The sequence below is a fragment of the Arvicola amphibius genome, chromosome 13 (assembly GCF_903992535.2).
Source record: "Arvicola amphibius chromosome 13, mArvAmp1.2, whole genome shotgun sequence".
Taxonomy (NCBI): Eukaryota; Metazoa; Chordata; class Mammalia; order Rodentia; family Cricetidae; genus Arvicola; species Arvicola amphibius.
Genome location: NC_052059.1, coordinates 56,476,437 through 56,495,943, shown reverse-complemented (window position 1 = coordinate 56,495,943; position 19,507 = coordinate 56,476,437). Strand labels below are relative to the sequence as shown.

General features: G+C 45.8%; 1 protein-coding gene across 2 annotated transcripts in view; it reads left to right on the top strand.

Moving 5' to 3' along the window:
* Ift88 (intraflagellar transport 88) overlaps positions 1 to 14,610 on the top strand; it is a 108,251-nt gene extending 93,641 nt beyond the window's left edge. Inside the window, exons 25-26 of one of the 2 annotated variants that reach the window (XM_038310435.1) lie at positions 13,714 to 13,824; positions 14,059 to 14,610. In XM_038310435.1, the coding sequence (XP_038166363.1) occupies positions 13,714 to 13,824; positions 14,059 to 14,180 (233 nt within the window). In that variant the 3' untranslated portion in view covers positions 14,181 to 14,610. The remainder of the gene's footprint in view (positions 1 to 13,713; positions 13,825 to 14,058) is intronic. The other variant, XM_038310436.1, reaches the window with a different exon arrangement.
* Positions 14,611 to 19,507: the final 4,897 nt, after the last annotated feature.

Below are 19,507 nucleotides of genomic sequence, written 5' to 3'. Positions count from 1 at the left end.
AGGCAGTCTGGAAAGGCTGCCCAGGGCTCTCAGCAGTCTCCAGGAAGACTGCCCAGCCCCCCAGAGCCCTTCCAAACTGGCCTTAACTCCTCCGCAGTCAGGCTGAGAGAAGGGATGCCTGTGTGTCAGGGGAAGCTGCCCCAGCCCCTGCCTCCCCACTGCTCCACTGCCAGTTTTAACCAATTCTGCTTTCCTCCCATCCAGTCCATTTCAGGCCAAAACAAATACTGCCAGCACACAGTGAGCTTTATACTCACAAAAAGCCGTTCCAAGGAGAAACTTGGCCCTGGTGACACTTTCCACGCAGGGCCTCATGTCGCTTGGTTTGCTTGGCACCGGTTTAAAGGGCTGCCCAGGACCTTCCCCGGGTGCTGCGGCTTCTCCTAGCGCTGGCCTTAAATGTTCCCTGTTTCTGACACCTCAAGCACGTCAGTCCCGACGTCTTCACTTCATCCTGCTGTCGGATGTGAACACCTCTCTCAGCACCCACCCTGCAGTCAGCATAAACAGGCTATGCCTGCCTTCTTCTGTCTGCCTTGGGAGCCCCTTGCTCCTGCCCCAGGACACCCGCAAGCCCACTACAGTGGCCCCCTGTCCTCAGGTGCTCCACCTTCCCATCCCCATTACTCCCATTTAGGGGTCCTAGAGGGAGCCTCTCCACACGTCCACGGTGAACCCGTGATTCCTGGCAGTCTCTGCAGCAGGACAGCACTCAGCCTCCACACATCCACAGATCAGATGGGGAAGAAAGGCTTTCAGCAGAGATCTGCACAAAGCCCTCCTGAAGCAAGTACAATGTGGTAAAAACAAATGCGGGAACCAGGCATGGTGGCGCACGCCTTTAGTCCCAGCACCTAAGAGATAGGTGGATCTCTGACTCTGAGGCCAGCCTGGTCTACAGAGTTCTGGGATAGTCAGGGCTACACAGAGAAACCGTGTCTCAAAAAAAAAAAACCAAAAAAAAAATATAAGGGCGGAAACTAGCTTTGAAAGTCTGATCGGAGAAGGATACAAGGAACCCAACTGTGTCAGGATCATGGTTGTATAGTGTAGCTGTCTGCAGGGTTCACCTCTGAGAGCTCTGGTGTGTTGGGTTTGTGTTTTTGGATCAGACTAGATCACCTCTCCTTCTCCAAGTAGCTCCAGCCTCAGAGTCATGCAGAAGGCTTGTCAGACTGCTGAAGACTCCTAGGGTCTCACTGCCGAGTATGAGGAGCTGCCAGTCCTGTCCCTGCAGGGGCACCCCAGCCCATGCTGGAAGAACCATGGCTCCATTCGATTAATGCCAAAGCTAAGTGTGATGCAGTTACAGGCAGAGGTCATTCTGTTGTTCCCATAGCCGGTTCCCAGTGCGTGCCAGTGTGATCATCCAGCCTTAGGTCTCACCCTGGCACTGGCACTACAGGGGCTCACCTTGAAATGCCTCTTCCCTTATGTGCACAGCCGTGGAGCCAGCCTCCACACTGCCTGGCCACACATGTCCTCAAGTACATGATACTCTCTGCTGTGGTGTTTTTGAGACACACTTGCTGTGGTGGCCCAGGTTCACCTTGAAACCTGCAGCCATGCTCCTGCTTCAGCCTCCCACGTACTGAGGCCATGCCCAGGATTTTCAGAACTTTGTTTTTACAGAATTAACTAAAATCAAGTGAATTTAAATATTTTTAACTACTCAAAGTAAAAAAAAAAAAAGCATTGCTTTTTATAAGCAGAGTTTGGGGGTCAGGGTTTAGCAGCATATTGATAGACATGCAAAAAAAATTAAATCAAGAATGTCAGCATCCAGCTGTGGTGGGGCACATCTTTAATCTCAGCACTCAGGAGGCAGAGGCAGGTGGATCTCTGTGAGTTCAAGGCCAGTCTGGTCTACAAAGCAACTTACAGAACAGCTAGAGCTGTTATACAGTGAAACCCTATCTCAAAATAAATAAATAAATAAAATAGAAAAGAATGTCGGCATCCAAAATGAGAACCACATATTCCACAGTTTCAGAGTAGTCCCAGTGTTTCTGCTCTCGTGGTAAATGAAGGAGGAGAAAAACCCTGTTCTCACCTAGTGTGCTGGCTCCCTTTAGGAGGCCAGGAAACTGTTTGCGTGTCTGCTTCTCGTGTATGCGTTCTCCAGTCCAAGGATGCTTCCCGGTAAAGCGCTGCCCGACATCCCCTGGCACTGTCTGTGGGCTCACCTGAGCACTATGTTACTAAAGACTCTGTTGTAAATTGCTCTTTTTTGTTTGCTCTGTGTAACTGTAGTGGCTTCCTGTGCTTTTTCATGTGATTTTTGACAGTGTCGTGGATGTGAACTGCTCCAGTGGAAATGTACGTTTTGCTCCGAGTGACTTTGTAATGAACAGAAATCACTATGGCTCAGTGAACAGAAATCCACCTTTCAGTCACTTTCTGAAGGGCATCTTAGTTTTGTAAAAGTCCAAATTTGAATTGGAGATTATAATCCCAAAGCAGGCCAGTTTTTGTTGTTTTTGTTTAGAAAACACCTTTCAATAGTTTTCTGGATTTTCATGGTTTTACAAGCAGAGACTGAAAAGGCCACACTCATGCCTCCAGGAATGGAGAGATCCCCAGATTTGGTCTGGAGTGGTCGCTACCGTCTTCTTGCCAAGGAGGCACTACACCTGAGTCACCTGGAGGAAGGGAGTGGACCACTCCTGTGGAGAAGCAAGCCCCAGGGGCCGGGCTGGGGACTGTCATGTCTCTGAGTATTGCACCTTGAGCAGCCCCTTCACTCAGAGATCAGATTGATGGCTTTGCTGGACACCCTCGTTTCTGACCACTTCGCAGCACGTATGCCTTCTTAGGGACAAGTATTAGAGGATAGAGGGACACACATGCCAAAATCCCTCAGTACTGGCATCCGGAACTTTGCACATGGTGCCCACTGTTAAGATGCTCTGGGCATTCCATTTGGCTTAGTAATTCTGTAAGCCAAGCCAGACCATGCATAGATAATCTAGGATTACAGACCACATGTCAGTGATATGACTCCATCCTGCCATTGAATTATGAAAGCATCTTTGCACATTATACAAATGAATGGGCATCAGACTAAATTATTAGACATAAGGATATGAAGACCGTGATATTCAAATGTTTCAATATATTCTCCTTTGCCTTTCCCCAGCCACTGAGAAATGTGTAACCTTTCCCTAGCTTGCTGTGTGTATGAAAAGTCTCAGGTCTATAGTGTCAGGCCCTGCTCAGGCTGAGCTTTCTGTGATGGTAGTGACATGTGATACTGTCCCATGATCTAAGTGCCAGTTTTCAGCGATCTGAGCAAATGAACTTCTTGGGCCGTGAGATTCCATGTCCATGCCCTTCTCCTCAAACTTTGTTAGCTCTCTACACCTCAGCTACCTGCAGAGACATCTCCCTTAACAGCTTTGTGGGTTTGCAGTACACTTCTGTGTTTTCAGGAGAATGTTTGCTTCTCCTCTGGCCTTAGCTTGTGCTGAGTTTAAGATCACTATGCTTAGTCCCCAGTCCCTGAACTCCCTTGTCAAACCATATTGTAAGTGAACCTGGGCAAGTCATCAAGCCTTTGGTTCTAGTTCCCTGTCAGTAACACGAGAGACTAGGACCCACCTGCAGGGGCTGCCAAGAGGAAGAAGTGAGTTTACACCAAGAGCTTTTAAAGTAATGACTGGCGTGGGCCTCCACTGCGTAAGGACCAGTACGGTGCTCTGACTTCACTTGGCACAACTGGAGATGCTGCCGTCCACCCTAGTACCACATCCGTATTTTCTATTGTTTCTTTATTGTGTGTGCTTACGTGTGACGGAAGGGCACCCCTGTGTCATAAAATGTATGTGGAGGCCGGAGGACAAGTTTGTTGAGTTGGTTCTGCGGGTCGAACTCAAGCCCGTGTTTTTACTCGCTGAGCCACTGTGCTGCCCGAGTTTGTTTCCGGCCACTGGAGGAACATGTACAAGTACATGAAAGCCCCAGGAAAGAAACACTTTGCTGGCTCACTGAAGAGATTCGCTTTTAACAGAAAGGCTGACTTAATCTAGACAGCTTCCCACAGGGGTACACAGAGATTCACCTCCCAGGCGAGGAGTTAGCAGTGACTGTCACAGCTAGTGAGGTAACGCAGTAAAGGCACTTGCCCTGAAAGCCAGGCAAACTAACCTCAGTTCCCAGAACTCAGGCAAAGGTCAAACTGACTCCACAGTTGTCTCTGCCCTCCACACATGTGCACACACACACACACACACACACACACACACACACAATCTGTTCTCTCCTTCTACCACCTAGGTCCCAGAGATCAGACTCAAGTTGTCAGGCTTGATGGCAAGCACCTCTGCCTGCTGGACCACCTTGCCAGCATCATGGGAATTTTATGTATATCTATTGTATGTTTATACATACACACAACCTTTTTTTCTTTCTTTTTTTTTTTTCTTTTTTGGTTTTTCAAGACAAGGTTTCTCTTGTAGCATTGGCTGTCTTGGAACTTGGTCTGCAGACTAGGCTGGCCTTGAACTCCCAAATGCTAAGATTCAAGGCATAAGCCACCACTGCTGGCACAACCCACAAACTTTTTTTTTTTATCAGTTATTCCTTTGTTTTCCTTCTGATCTTCCTAGCTGTATTTCTCTTTGTGTTGAAATAGGTCTTGCTGAGCCAGGTGTGGTGGTGCATGCCATTAGTCTCAGCATTCTCAAGGCAGAGGCAGGAAGATTCAGGGCCTCCTTGGTCTACAGAGCAAGTTCCAGGACTCACAGAGAAACCCTGTCAAAAAAAGAAAGAAAGCTGGGTGCTAGTGGTGTACACCTTTAATCCCAGCACACAGGAGGCAGATGCAGGCAGATCTCTGTGAGTTCTAGGACAGCCAGAGCTGTTACACAGAAAGACCCTGTCTCGAAAAAACAGAAAGGAAGGGAGGGAGGGAGGGAGGGAGAGAGGGAGGGAGGGAAACAGAGAGAGAGAGAGAGAGAGAGAGAGAGAGAGAGAGAGAGAGAGAGAGAGAGAGAGAGAGAGAGAGAGAATACTGTTATGTAATCCAAGCTGTCCTTCAGCTTTCAATCCTGCCTCAGTCTCCAAAATTCAGGGGTTTCTAGTGTGTACCAACATGCCCTGGGGTACCGCTCTACCAGCAAATACATGCATATCAAGTTCCTAACTGTTATCCACCGACGCAGATAATCCCAATCAGACCAGATTAACAGATACCCAGGTTTAATGGGCACCAGCACTCCCAGGTGGCCCATATGGGGAAACAAGAAGGGAAAAGGGGAGACCATGTGTTCATTCTCTCTGGGGGGGGGGCAATTTAAATACCCTGTGGGCGTGATCTTGCCCTTCTCTGGGGAGGGATTACCTTTTGGCAGACTTTCTTGGCCCTCCCTCACTGTTTGGCCTGCTTTCTTGGAGGTGGCGTTTGGACTGAGGCAACTCCCAGGGGAGGGAGCTTTGAAATTGAACTTTCTGCCCAACATCCCAAAATGGGTTCCAGGAGGCTGGGGTGAAGCCCCCCGCTAAACACTAACCATAGTTAGTGCCACTGTCCTTTCCTTTCCAATCCACTTCACATGTCAGGTATTTAACCATTTAAAATTCAAAATATGATTTAAAAATATATTAAATCCCCAGGCAGTGGTGGCACATGCCGTTAATCCCAGCATGGGGCAGACAGAGGCAGGTGGATCTCTGAGTTCGAGGCTAGCCTGATCTACAAAATGAGTTCCAGGACAGGCTCCAAAGCTATACAGAGAAACCCTGTCTCAAAACAAACTAAGAAACAAAACACTAAATCAGTGTTTCTTTTGCTTCTCTCTTTATTGAATCCCTGCATAGGCTCCCTCTCCTGAGTAGTGTAGTGACTGCAGCTGGCAGGGTCAGCTTTTCCAAAGTCTCCCGTGTCAGCTGATTGTGTGCGATGTGTTTAGATCAGCAGAGGAGAGGGTGAATACCTTAGCCATCACTGTGTAAAGATGAGCGTCCGTCTGTTTGCGTCAGTATTTCTAGATATCAACAGTTCCTCACACTGCCAGACTGTGTCTCCTCAGTTACTTTTACATCAGTATCGTCTTGGGGGTGAAAGAAAGACCAAAAGTAGCTGGGCGGTGGTGGCACACGCCTTTACTCCCAGCACTTGGGAGGTAGAGGCAGGTGGAGCTCTGTGAGTTCAAGGCCAGCTTGGTCTATAAGAGCTAGTTCCAGGACAGGCACCAAAGCTACAGAGAAACCCTGTCTTGAAAAACAAAAAACAAATAAAAGACCAAAAATAACTTTTAAAATGCCTAATGAATTAGGATATCATAGTTATAGATTAGAGAACATATAGAAACTATAGTTACAGTTAGAGAATCATAGTTATATTCTCAAAGGAGAATTCTTGAAGAACAGATTTGAAAGAGTCATAGCCACTGTGTTCATGACAGATTCTGATGAATGGCAGACTTTTCTTTTTTAGAAAAGCTTTGTTTTAAGAGGCACTTCCTTTCCAAAATAAGCTGATAGGTGACATTTGAAGGGCTTCTTGTGTTAAGAGAAAGGCAAGGTTGAAGAATTATTGGGTATGGATTGATCAGTTGGTCCTTGATACCTGAATGAGAGCAGTTGCAGGCCAGTCAGAGATAGTCACATCCGGTGATCTGAGGAGTGAGCGGGCAGCAGGGAGAGAAGATACTGTCCCCTTCCTATGCGCGTTAGTAACACACGCAGCCACACTGTGTCTTTATCTCCCCCACCACCATGGGCGAAATACTGCTGCTATGAAAGTAGGAATAGAATTCCAGTTTTTACTAAATTTGGGTGTTTATTTCTTAAAAGATAATCAGGGCTGGAGAGATAATAGCTCAGTGTGTAAAGTACCCACCATGCAAGCCCAGGTGGCCCCAGATCTGATCCCCAGGACCCACATAAAGAGCTGTGTTGTGACATAAACTAAACAATGCATTGATATAGTTATCATTTTACATAATTATCTTTTCAATGTGGCTCAGTGTTAGAGTGTATGTCTGTCGTTCAGGAAGCACTGAGCTCCAAATCCAGTACCTCATAAGGCTGGCCCTGCCGGTGCACCCCGAGATCCCAGTACTTGAGAGGAGGATGCAGGAAGATCACAAGTTCTAGGTCATTCTGGGCTACATAATAAGTTGTAGGCAAGCCTGGGGTGCAGGAGACTGTAAGAGCAATGTGAATGAATGCATATAGATAAAGCTTTTATGTTCAAAAAAACAAAAAGAGCTGTGTGTAGTGGCGCCTGCTTATAATCTCAGTGCTGGGGGTGTGGAGACAGGAGGGTCCCTGCAGCTTTGCCAGTGAGGAAGTCTGTTTTAACCAGTGACTGCCAGGCCAATAAGAGATTGTTTCTAAAAAGTAAGGTCCAAGGCACAAGATGAAGAGTGACATCTGGCCCCATATGAATGTGCACATGTCCCCATTAGAGAGAGAGACCCAGATGCAGACAAAGAGTTACACACAGAGAGGGGGGGGGGAGAGAGGGAGAGAGAAAGAGAGAGAGAAGGGGTGTGTGTGTAAAGTACCCACAGTGTGATATTTAGCACGTTATTTGTGGTAGAAAACACTAAGGATAAATGAAGTGTAAACTACACATAGCCCCAAATGTACTTCGTCTCTCCTTTGTCCTGTGGTAGTTACTGCAGGCCCCTGCTACCTACCCTGGACAGGATCTGCTATCAGACTTCCTAGCTATATTTAAGAGAGGATTTTACCTCTGGGAGCCCTAAAACCTGGATGCCCTAACATAACTTCTAGGGGTGCAGCCAGAGTGCAGTAATGATGTTCACTAGAAAGTTCCCAGAAATCAATAAAAGGAGAAAAATGCAAGGAATGTTATTGGTTGTTTAAAATGTTTTATGGATGTGACTTCATGTAACTATTTAAGATAAGTCACCTTCGGGCTATCAGGTGGCCAGAGTAAATGCGGTGTCCTTCCCTCTTGACCGGGGGCATCAGTGGTTAACACTCATGACAGTCCAGACCATCCTGGTGCTGAGGGCCGTGGCCACGCACTGTCCTTGCTTTCATTGCTTATGTGAGTGTAGCACGCACTCAATTCGGGCAAATCATTGCATTTGAATCTGATTTTAAAACCTCAGTCATGTCGGGTAGCACACACCTTTAATCCCAGCAGAGGCAGGAGGATCTCTGTGGGTTCAAGTTCAGCCTGGTCTAAAGAGCTAGTTCCAGGACAGCCCAGATTACACAGAGAAACCCTAACTCAAACAAACAAGCAAACCCTTAGTATCATTCTAACCATTTAGAAAATTAACCAAAAAATGCATTGCATTTTATGTTCTCTTTACTATTTTTTTCTTGCCTTGAGTTTATCAACCATTGTAAATAATTTTTTATTTTATGTTATCACTGGGCAAGGAGCAGACTGGGTGTTTTCAAGTTCTTGGCTTCTTACTTGAGAGTGAAATTAAAGCCCATGTAGATTGCAGAATAGTGAGGGAACTTGATGAAAGCAAAGAACTAGAGCAGTAGGGATAGACGGAGCCTGATCAGGCTCCAGATACTGGCTGGGGACCTCCTTTCCTGGAGTTTAACTGGAGGGGATGTTTGGTTAGTATGGGTGCAATTTAGGTGCTTCTCTCCTCTGACTGGCAGGTTTGGATTACATAAACCCTTGCTTACTGTGCATGTCCCTTCCCATAATGCATCTGATTTTAATCATATGTATGCCCAAATTATGTACAGGCATGAGACGGTAAGTAGAGAATTCTCTTTAAAAGTTCACTTTAAGGACACAGTTTGCCTGCTTGAACACATGTACCCAAAACCAGTCTAGGGCGGATTGGCCCATTGCCTGTACTTCCCAGATGGTACAGTTGAAACCAAGGAGTATCAAAAGGTTGCTCAGGAGAGTAGTTTATTCTTCTTGTTTAAAGCAAGCTCTATGCAAGCTGGGGTCCTAGATTGCTAACAGGTTGCTAGGTACATTGTTCAGAGATGGGTGTGTGCATAACCCAAGTTATTTTCTATGATTAACTGCCTAATTAGGAAGCATATTCTTTCTCAATAAGCAAAGGCCGCCTTTCTTGGGAATTGAATTCATTTTTATTTGAAGAAAATGTGATGGAAGTGTATATAGATAGGCCCCTTAGCCTTACTTAGTTTGGCGATAGACCTTGTATTGAAAAGATCACTATGTCATGAGAGGTGGTTCAGGGGTTGAGAGCACTTGTTCTTGCAGAGGACCCAAGTTCAATTCCCAGCACCCATGGTAGCTCACAACCATCTGGAACTCCAGTTTCAGGAGACGGGATGCCTTCTTCTGACCTTCACAGGCACCGGGCATTTTCAGAGTACACACACATACACACAGGCAAAATACTCATGTGCATAAAATTAACTAAATCTAAAAAAAAAAGTTTTCAAGGATCACTTTGTCACAAGGGGGGAAAAGAGTGCATATGTAAACAACAACACTAAAATGTTACAATTGGTCACCAAGACAGGATGGAGTCGGTACCAAGACCTGCTGGGAGCTTCTAGGAGCATTCCTGAGACAGTAGCCTTGCCTGTAAAGCCAGGAAGCTGGCACTGTTCCAGAGTTGGAGCTGGGTTGAGGATAAGGCAGAGAAAGAGCATGGTGTTTGGTTTGCCAAATGTTCAGCTACTGTTTCTAAGCCAGCCATGTTTTGTAGTGTGTTTAGCTTGTCCAAATGTTCAGCTACTGTTACAAAGTCGGCCACATTTTGTAGTCCACCAGATCATTGAGCTGGAGCTGCAGAAGCTGGGGATATGCATATAAAAAAAGTCCACATTCTACTTTGTATACCTTGTCTCAGCCAGACACCTATTATTATGTGATGTGTGAATCTGGGTGGCATCCAGGAAGCCTGGCTTTCAGGGTTACTGTTGGGAGCACACCATATCAGAAAGATAGACGGACACATTTGTGTCTTTCCGCAAGGTCAGACTTGAAGACAAATTCACAAAAGTTATGCTGGCTGCAATTTGCCAGTAGTTCTGAATTCCCTTGATAGCTAGCTGGAGCAAACACCAATTTTTTTATCCCTGTCTTAGCCTGCTAACACTAACTCTGAGCTCACAGTTGTATGTGACACAGGAATCATGTCTACACGTATGTGTGTGTAGGTTAGGTTACGGGATGACTACGGGGATAACTATAGAAGAGATAAGGAGGCTACAGAGAGGCTTTCCTGAGGCGGAAGGCTGATAGAGATGTGGAATCTGTGGGGAGAGGCGGGGTAGAAAAAAACCCTGTTGGAGAAGCTTCTGGAAACTCTTCATCTGCAGAAGTGGACATGCAGGACCATGAGGTGCAGGACTGATGGGTAAACAACTGGACAAGATGTCAGAGGTTCTCTGCTTGTTGGTCCCATGCACCAACCCAGGTGGTCAGATGGCAGGTTGGTAGAGGCTTTGGTGTCAGGTATGAGGCAACAGTGCTGTCCCCACCTGCAGTCTGGAGGTCCCGTGAAGGTCGTGGTTTGTGTGACAGTTCCGCTATGCCCGTGTCTCGGTACTCGGATAATTAGCAGAGTAGCCCCTTTACCTTTAGGAGGAAGTTACTTGGTTGTCAGTCTGTGCCTTGTCCGTCATCCGTCCCCTTCATACTTAGAATGGAGTCACCAGGGTAGGGCACCGCAGGAAAACCAGGTTCACAAACTGAGGTAACACAAGGCAAAGTGCAGACTTCTGCCTCTCCAGCCATGGCAGGGAAGGGAAGAGCTGCTCCCCAAATTTGTATTTCCTAAACTTACTATATAACTTCCCTCAGAAATACTAGTTACTGGTTTTTGATGTAGTGAAATGAGTATATAATTTAAAAAGTGATTTAATTTTATTAGTTGTGTATATGAATATGTGTATACCTCGGTGTTTACACATATGTAGAGACCAGAGCTCACGTTTAGGCATTGTCTTCAGAAGCTATCCATCTTTTGTTTTGAGACATGATCTTTCATTGGCCTGGAGTCTGCCAACCAGAGTAGGCTGGCTGGCCAGTGAGCCCCAAGGATCCTTCTGTCCCCACCCCCCCACTGCTGGGATTATAAGCGTGGGTTTACCTAATATCCTGGCTTCCCCCCCCTTTTTTAAATTATTTTAGATGGGGTTTCTCTGTATAGCCCTGGCTGTCCTAGAACTTGCTCTGTAGACCAGGCTGGCCACAAACTCAGGTCTGCCTGCCTCTGCTTCCTCAGTGTTGGGACTAAAGACCTGTGGCACCACGCCCTGACTTAAATGTGAATTCTAGGAAATTGTCAGTCCACTTCACCAACTGAGCCCTCTCCTCACCTTTCCAACCAGACTCAGTCATGAGTATTAACCTATTTGTGCCCAATGGTATTAATAACGTACCCCTCAGACTATAGTATGGGCCAAGCATGGTGAGCTGCCCATAACCCAAGCTACTTGGGAGGCTGAAGCAGGGGGTTCATTTGACCCCACAGAAGTGTGAGACCCACTCTACAATACAGTGAGATGTGTCATTTTGCTTTTTATTTTTTGTTTGCTGATTGATTGATTGATTGATTGATTGATTGATTGATTGATTGAGGCAGAGTCTATGCAGCTCTATCTAGCCTGTGCCTCACACAGATCTACCTGCCTTTGCCTGTGGAGTGCTGGCTGTGACAGTGGGTACCACTACACCAGCCACATTTTCAAATGGACAAGTAAAGCTAATCAAAGGATGGCAAGGGTTTGGTTGCTTGGTTAGTAATTGTTTGTTTTTGAGACAAGATCTCATATGTCCCAAGCTGACCTTGAACTCATTATGTGACTGAGTATGACCTCATCTCCTAGCCGGAACTACAGGCCTGCACCACTATACCAACTCATGTTTCATTTCCTTAAGGTTTCTTTTTTCACAGGATTTGAATCTTCTATGACTAGGAATTACATGTCAGGATTCTAGGATAGTGTAAGGGCCTAGAGGAGATCTCAGGGTTCTGTTGTCAACTTGTATGTATGTGGAAAATGAAATAAATATCCCCAGTGTGGTAGCTCGTCAGGTGGTGTGCTTGTCATACAGTGTGGTAGCTCGTCAGGTGGTGGTGCTTGTCATACAGTGTGGTAGCTCGTCAGGTGGCGTGCTTGTCATACAGTGTGGTAGCTCGTCAGGTGGTGGTGGCGCTTGCCATACAGCCTGGCAACCTGAGTGTGCTCCCTGGAACCCTCATAAAGGTAGGAGGAGGGAACCAACACCAGGAAGTTGTTCTCTGACCTCCACATATGAACCATGACACAAGACCCTATACCACACAAACACATCATGCATACACATCAACAATAATAAAAACAATAGTTTTTAATTAAGGAATACTGAACACTTTGATCCTAGTGCCCTCTCCAGGATACAGAAAGACCTCTGTGAGTTTAAGGACAGCCTTGATGAAAATGAGTTCAAGCCAGTCAGGGTCATACTGTGAATCCCCATCTCAAAACGAAAACAAAATAAAACTGCCTAGAGCAAGCCAAATACGACGGCACACGCCTTTAATCCCAGCACTTAGGAAATAGAGGCAGGTGGATCCTACTTTGAAGTCAGCCTGGTCTACAGAGCATTTCAGGGCAGCCAGGGCTACACAGAGAAACCTTGTCTAGGAAAAAAAGAAAGGAAAAAAGAAAAAGAAAAATAATACAGGTATTTCCTACCATTGTTAGTATTCAGTCTCTCTGAATTTTTTTTCCCCTGGGACAGTGTTTGTCTGTGTAGCCCTGGCTGTCCTGAAACTTGCTCTATAGACCAGGCTGGCCTCATCCACCTGCCGCTGACTCCCGAGTCCTGAGATTAAAGGTGTGCGCCACCATTGCCCATGTCTCTGAAAATCTTGACTAACATAAATTGTGTTTTTCCCAAATAGGCGCTGTCTTTTGGCAGCCATAATTCTTTACAAGTTTTGCCTGATAGTGAGTTAAAATCTTTCTCATCTTCAAATGTTTGAAGACAGTACTTGTGTGGTACAGGTTTTCTTGCCCACCCTGAGTTCATGGTTGGCCTGCAGTACAGTCTCCAGATGCTAACAGCCCAGGGTGGTGGCACACTCCCAGCACCTGGGAAGTGAGGACAGGGAGATAAGAAATTGAAGGGGAATCTCTCAGCTCCTGAGTGAGCTCAAAGACAGCCTGAGCCCAGGACACATGAGACCGTGTCTCAAAAACAAAGAGCACAACAGCACCACACCCAGTGTGGCCGCTCAGGCACCTCGCCAGCCTTGAGATGAGGCTGGTTTTGCACCGCCCGTTCGCCCTTCCTTCAGATGCTTTTTTTTTTCCCAGTTGTAATCTTCAGGGCAACCACGCAGCTTCTTACAGCTTCTCTAGAATTGAGACCTAGGACCAACAAGATGGCTTAGGGAAGGAAAGACACGTCACCATGCTTGCTGACCTGAGTTCAATCCCCAAGGTCTGCATGGTAGGAGAGAATCTACTCCCACAGGTTGTCTTCTGACCTCCACACACATGCCTGGCAAGTGCACACAGACATAAACACAAGTAAGTACATGTAAAAAATAAAACTGAAGCCTGTCAGTAGCGCACATTTGCAGGTTGCAGATGCTCAAGTGGTGGTTTTATATGTGCTCAGATTTCCAACAAGAGATTTCTTTCAAACCTGAATCCCCCAGAGTCAGCTTCTGATGAAACAGACTACGTATTTCTTGGCAAACACATATGATTTAAGATGTGCAATGTGATGTCATGAATCCTTGACTTATTAAACAAATGCATTTTTATTTTTGTTTTCAGACAGTGGCCAGAACAATAGTGCCAATAGTAAAAGTGAACGACTGAGTGCCAAGCTCAGAGCTTTGCCTGGGACAGATGAACCCTATGAAAGTAGCAGTAACAAAGAAATAGGCAAGTGCTGGTTCCCCCCGCCCAGCTCCTCCAGCACAGCTGGTCTGAGGAAGACCCCGAGGTGGCACGTGTGTCCTGTCCCGGGAACTGCTGAGAACAGACATGTGCAGACTGGTCACAGACTTGGAAGAGCGTTTCTGTTCACTCTGAGTCACTGGGTTTGGTTGGACTGAGTCTAGGTTGCTTTCAAGTTCCTTGTTCTATTCTAATGGCATGATCTCTTTTGAAACCTAGATGCCTCCTATGTGGATCCACTGGGCCCTCAAATAGAAAGACCAAAAACCGCAGCCAAAAAGAGAATCGACGAGGATGATTTTGCTGATGAAGAGTTAGGAGATGACTTGCTTCCAGAATGATACAAACTCTAATATGCTGTGTGTGTGTGTGTGTGTGTGTGTGTGTGTGTGTGTGTCCCTCTCTGGCCCGGAACACTCCATGGAGGCGATGGCCAGCAACCCCCAGATCTGCCTGTCTCCGCTTCCTCTTCCCCGGTGCTAAGATTATCAGCACATGCCACCACACCCATCTTTCCTTAAAGGGGCTCTGGGGCTTGAACTCAGGTCCTCTGGCTTGCAAGGCAAGCACGTTCCCAACTATATTCTCCCTGGCCCAGTAAGTCACTTACTAAAGGAAAGAAATCGCCTCGTAAGATAATGCTCATGTTAAACCTGGGGTCAGATGTCCGAACTTTAATTTTGTACACTGTTGAAACTTTAAATGTATTCTGTTCTCCGAAAATGGATTTGTGATGTCATTTTTGATGGAATAAAAGCCATGAAGCTACTACCTTAGGCCAATGACTTCCTTACCTTTCTAGTAACACTGACCAGCAATGAGAAGTCAGTTTTTTAGAACAGCATAGTATCTGCCCACCCACAAGACAGCTTGTGTATACCCTTTTACCTTTATTACTATATAAAAAGTGCCAGTAGTGAGCTTACTGTATTTAATTGCTTAAGAATTACGTTTGTGTGTGTGTGTGTGTGTATGTGATCTTTATTCAAGCTACATTGCTTGGAGTTTGGGAGGTTTTGCTTGGAGTCTTTGGAAAGTTTGTCTCACTGTTAAGACAGTTCTCTTCTGAAGGCAGCATAACAAAACGGAAATAGAGAAGACACCAAACTGTAATCTTGCTCTTTTTAATGGTCCCCACTGGTGTGTGCACAGTGAAGCAGGGTCTCAAGACTGGTGGGCTCACTCCTAGCTTAGAGCATGAGGCTGGGGCAGGACAGCTTGTGTTTTCCTTCAGACATGTCTGTGAGGGTTTAGACTGTCCAGTGAATTAGCTGCTCCATCTCACTTGTTCAGAATGGTTGGTATTGAACTTGTGGGCTCAAATGATCCTCCTGCCTCAGCCTCCTCAGTAGCTAAAACTGTAAGCAAATGCCACCTCACCCAAAAACATTTTAAAATATGAGGGTATTGTGGGGTGCCCAACCCCAACTAATACATTTCCAGTGCAACCCTACACCCAAAGTTCAGGGAAAATCAAACGAGGGGAATGAGTCTAAGAACCAGAGACCAAAACATCTGTTGTGAGATCGTGTCTTCTGTATATGATGGAGAAGCTACACACAAGTTCTCAACAATCCAGCTACCTGAACAGATCAGATAATGACATCAATAGCTGATGTACCAGTGTTATCAGGGACAACTCCATAGAGTCCCACCTCTAGATGAAAAGCTACAGGTGGCCAGTGCCCGTCTCCTCCAGGGCTGAACTCTCCTGCATAGGTTGTTCAATCCCAGGAGTTAGCCCTGGCTGGACATGTACATATAAATAAAACTAAATGGACTCAGTGGGTTATATATACACATGTGTGTGTGTACACACACACACATATATGTATAATACATAAGTATATACATGTAGCAAAAAGAAAGAGATCACGATTTGAGAGGGGGGACATGGGATGAGGAAGGGGAAGAGGTATAGATGCGTTGAAATAGAAAGGGCAAGAAAAGTTCAATCCAACCAAAGGAATAATGGAGCAGTCAACTTTTTACACAGATATTCTCATAAAGATATCTGATTTGGGCAATAATTATATATCATGTGTTATTATTATATCATCTTATGACCTTGTCAAAGTCATTGCAATGAACTAGAAAGGTCCTCAGCTGGAGTACACTGAGTAAACAGGAAGTGAGACTTTTAGGACCAGAGGACAAAGACAAGCCAGAGCACACAGAAACCTTGTCTCAAAAAAAGTGACCGTGGAAAAGGAAATAGAGGTAGAAAAGGTAGAAAATTCAATAGGGTATTTGTATTGAATGCTGTGCTAGTCATTGTTATTGTCTGAATGTGACATGCTCCCCAGTGGCTCGTGTGCTTGAACATCCAGTCCCCAGCTGGCAATGGTGTTCAGGGAAGTGGAGTGTTTAGGAGGTGGCACCTCGTGGGAGGAAGTGAGTCACTGACACATAGGCTGTTTCTGTCTCCTGGTCCACTGAGCTCTGACAAGCAGCTGCCTGCCACACTCCTGCCATCACAGAACCGCCTGCCATCATGCCTTTCCTGTCATGAATTGTGTTTTCTCAAACTGAGCCAAAATAAATGTTTCCCCTAAAGTTGCTTTCTGTCGAGTATTTGATCAGTGATGAGAAAAATAACTAATTAGCTTTTCACTACCATAACAAAGTACCTGAGATAACCAACCTGTAGCTGGGGGAAAGGTTTATCATAGCTTGAAGCTACATTGATTTCGGTCTCTGATTATTTGGTCTTATTGCTTTGAGCTTGTACTTACACCCATGGAGTTTGAATGAGAATGGTTTCTGTAGACTCTTGGATTCAAATATTTGGTCACCAGTGAATGGCACTATTTGAAAGGGAAGTGCATCACTAGGAGTGAGCTTTGAGGTTTCAAAAAACCCATTGTCAGCTAGGCCTGGTGGCGCACTCCTTTAATCCCAGCACTCAGGAGGCAGAGGCAGGTGGATCTCTGTGAGTTCGAGGCCAGTCTGGTCTACAAAGTGAGTTCAAGAACTACCAGGGCTATACAAAAAAACAAAATAATAATAAAAACAAAAAAAACCCACCAACAAAAAGCCCATTCCAAGCCTAGATCCGGGTGGATCTCTCAGCTCCTTCTCCAGCACCATGTCTGCCTGCACGCCACCATACTCGCTGCCATGACGACAATGGACTAAGCGTCTGAAACTGTAAGCCAGCCTCAATTAAACGCTTTCATCTGTAAGAGTCGCCCTGGCCACGGTGTCTCTTCAGTGACAGAACAGTGACTAAGACAGTACTGTAAGTACATCATGGCAGAAGCATGTGGCAGAACAGCCCGTTCATCTGAGGGTAACCCAGAACCACAGGAAAGACACAGCCCCAGTGACCTGCCTTGAATGCATGGACCTTGGGGGCCACTTCTCCAAGCCATTAAAAAAAAATGCTAATCTGAGACAAATGCTAAATCCTAGCTTCTTTACATGAAGTTCAAGGACTGAACTCAGGTCCTCTGCCATGTATAGCCAGCACTTTACTGACGGAATCATTTCCCCAGTCCAAGTTAATTTTTTTTAAGAGTTGGAGTAGTGCAAAAGAAAAGCACACCAAGGGCGTATAAGAATGATGGTAAAGATGAGCCGGGAAACAGCTAGACAAGAGAAGGGAGAAGTAAAGAGTGGCATGTCAGTGAGGAACGGCATGATTCGAAGACAAAGTCTGACAAGTGCAGAACAGAACATACGTGGCTGCTCGAGTCAGATACAGGGATGTGGTCAGCGATTCCTGACGAGGAGAGCTTGGATGCAGCCACACAATCTGACAGCCGACATCAGACAAAGCGGGGAAAGACAAAAATTCAAGTGGGCACTCGGAACCAGGTGGCAATGTACAAGTTGATGGCGCAGGATTAAGCAGCAAAAACAACGCAAGACCCAGGTGCTAGACTCAGCCATGCTACATGAGGGAGCATCAAAGAATATTTTTGCATATGCAACTTACTCAGACTCCAAGGACAGCACGGAAGTAGCCAATCACATATCGGTTTTGGAAGTTACAGTGCCAAATAATGACTTAAGACTCTCCAGCAGTTACCAGCGCCCATCCTTCTTGCTGAGGATCAGGGTCCAGTTCCCAGCACCCGTATTGAGCAATGCTGTGACACCAGTTCCAGGAGACATGGTGCTCTCTTGTAGCCTCTGTGGGCACGTCAAGGTTGGTCCATGCTGTCTTGCATCTTTGCTGGACTTGGGACAGCTGAGTGGAGCAAGGGATGAGAAAGAAAATATCAAGCTAACTCTAGACAGCTACGCTAGTAGAAACGGAGTACAGAACATCAAACACGCACTGTTACCTGAGGGGCACGGTGAGATTAACTGTATTTTGCACCTCTTTTCCCGTCAACATAGATTAATATAGACTTCATTTTTTAAATTTTTATTTATTTTCATGTTTATGAATGGTTTGTCTACATGTGTCTGTGCATCATCGTCTGTGTATCAGGCGACCTCAGAGGTCAGAAGAGCGTATCGATCCAATGGAACTGGAGTTACAGATGCCTGAGTGTCACCACTGGGTGCTTAGGAACCAAATACAAGTCCTCTGCAAGAGCAGACAGTGCTCTTAACTGGATTAATCTTTAGAGTATTTGTTTATATTACTGTCCGTGTGAAATGACGTGCATGTGGTGGCTGAACAACTCTGTGGAGTGGCAGAGGACCTGGCCCACCAGTGTTGCATGGTAAGCCCACTGAGCCATCTCCCCAGCCCCAAGTTTGGACCAGTTATTAACTTGCGTCTTGTCACAGAACATGGAGACCTGGGCAGAACTCTTGTTATAGTGTTACTCTGCACCTGTTCGTAAGCTTTGGGCCACTATTTAATCACAGATGAATCTGACGCTCTAATCAGTGTGTTTTCGGGAACGGAGACCCTCCACAAACTGAAAACCGTTAAAGAGAAGCTGGGAGAGGGGAGAAGTCGTGCAGTGACAGCTGGCCCCGTGCCACTGTGGAGCCTGGATATGAAAGGATGCTGGAATAGGACTGGTGAGTCGTTCATGGAACTCTGGTAATGACAAGCTCACCCCGGAAATACTCCTACACTGGTTTTCAAATAGAAAATAATCAGTATCTGAGTGCCGACGCCTTTATTCCCATTTTCCTAGAAATGAGATAATGTTAACGATTTATGTGCTAGTCGGAAAGTGTTCCATAAACCCAGATGTGTTTCCTAAGAGCTGTAAATTGTTTAAGCAGTCATGTTCGAAGGACTTTAGCGGCGAAGCAGTTAGAAAGCATTTTAGTTTTAAAGCATCGAAGGCAAGTGTTTTATTGCACAGCATAACTGAAATGCAGTTTACTGGTTTACAATTTGGTTAAAACCCAAAGCTGCAAGCCATTTTAGGGAATCAAAAATTATTATGCACACTTTCAAAAAGCTTTCAGCTGGTTCCAACCATTTGTTTTTATTTTCAAAGCGTCAGTGCTCAAAAGTAACGGTATTCACTAGCTTTGTAGAATGGACAAGGAGGTGAGCAAGCTCTCGTGAGATTTTGAGATACAATATGGTCCTTCATTTGGGCTGATTTCCCTTAGTTAATTCACAGAACTTTAGGCTCATTTTACACGTCTGCTCACACAATATCATGGTTGAGTTCTCCAACACTGTAAAACCAGACCAAGAGATGCCCACTTACAGCCGTGTGTCAGGTGGGGGAGGGTATTTATT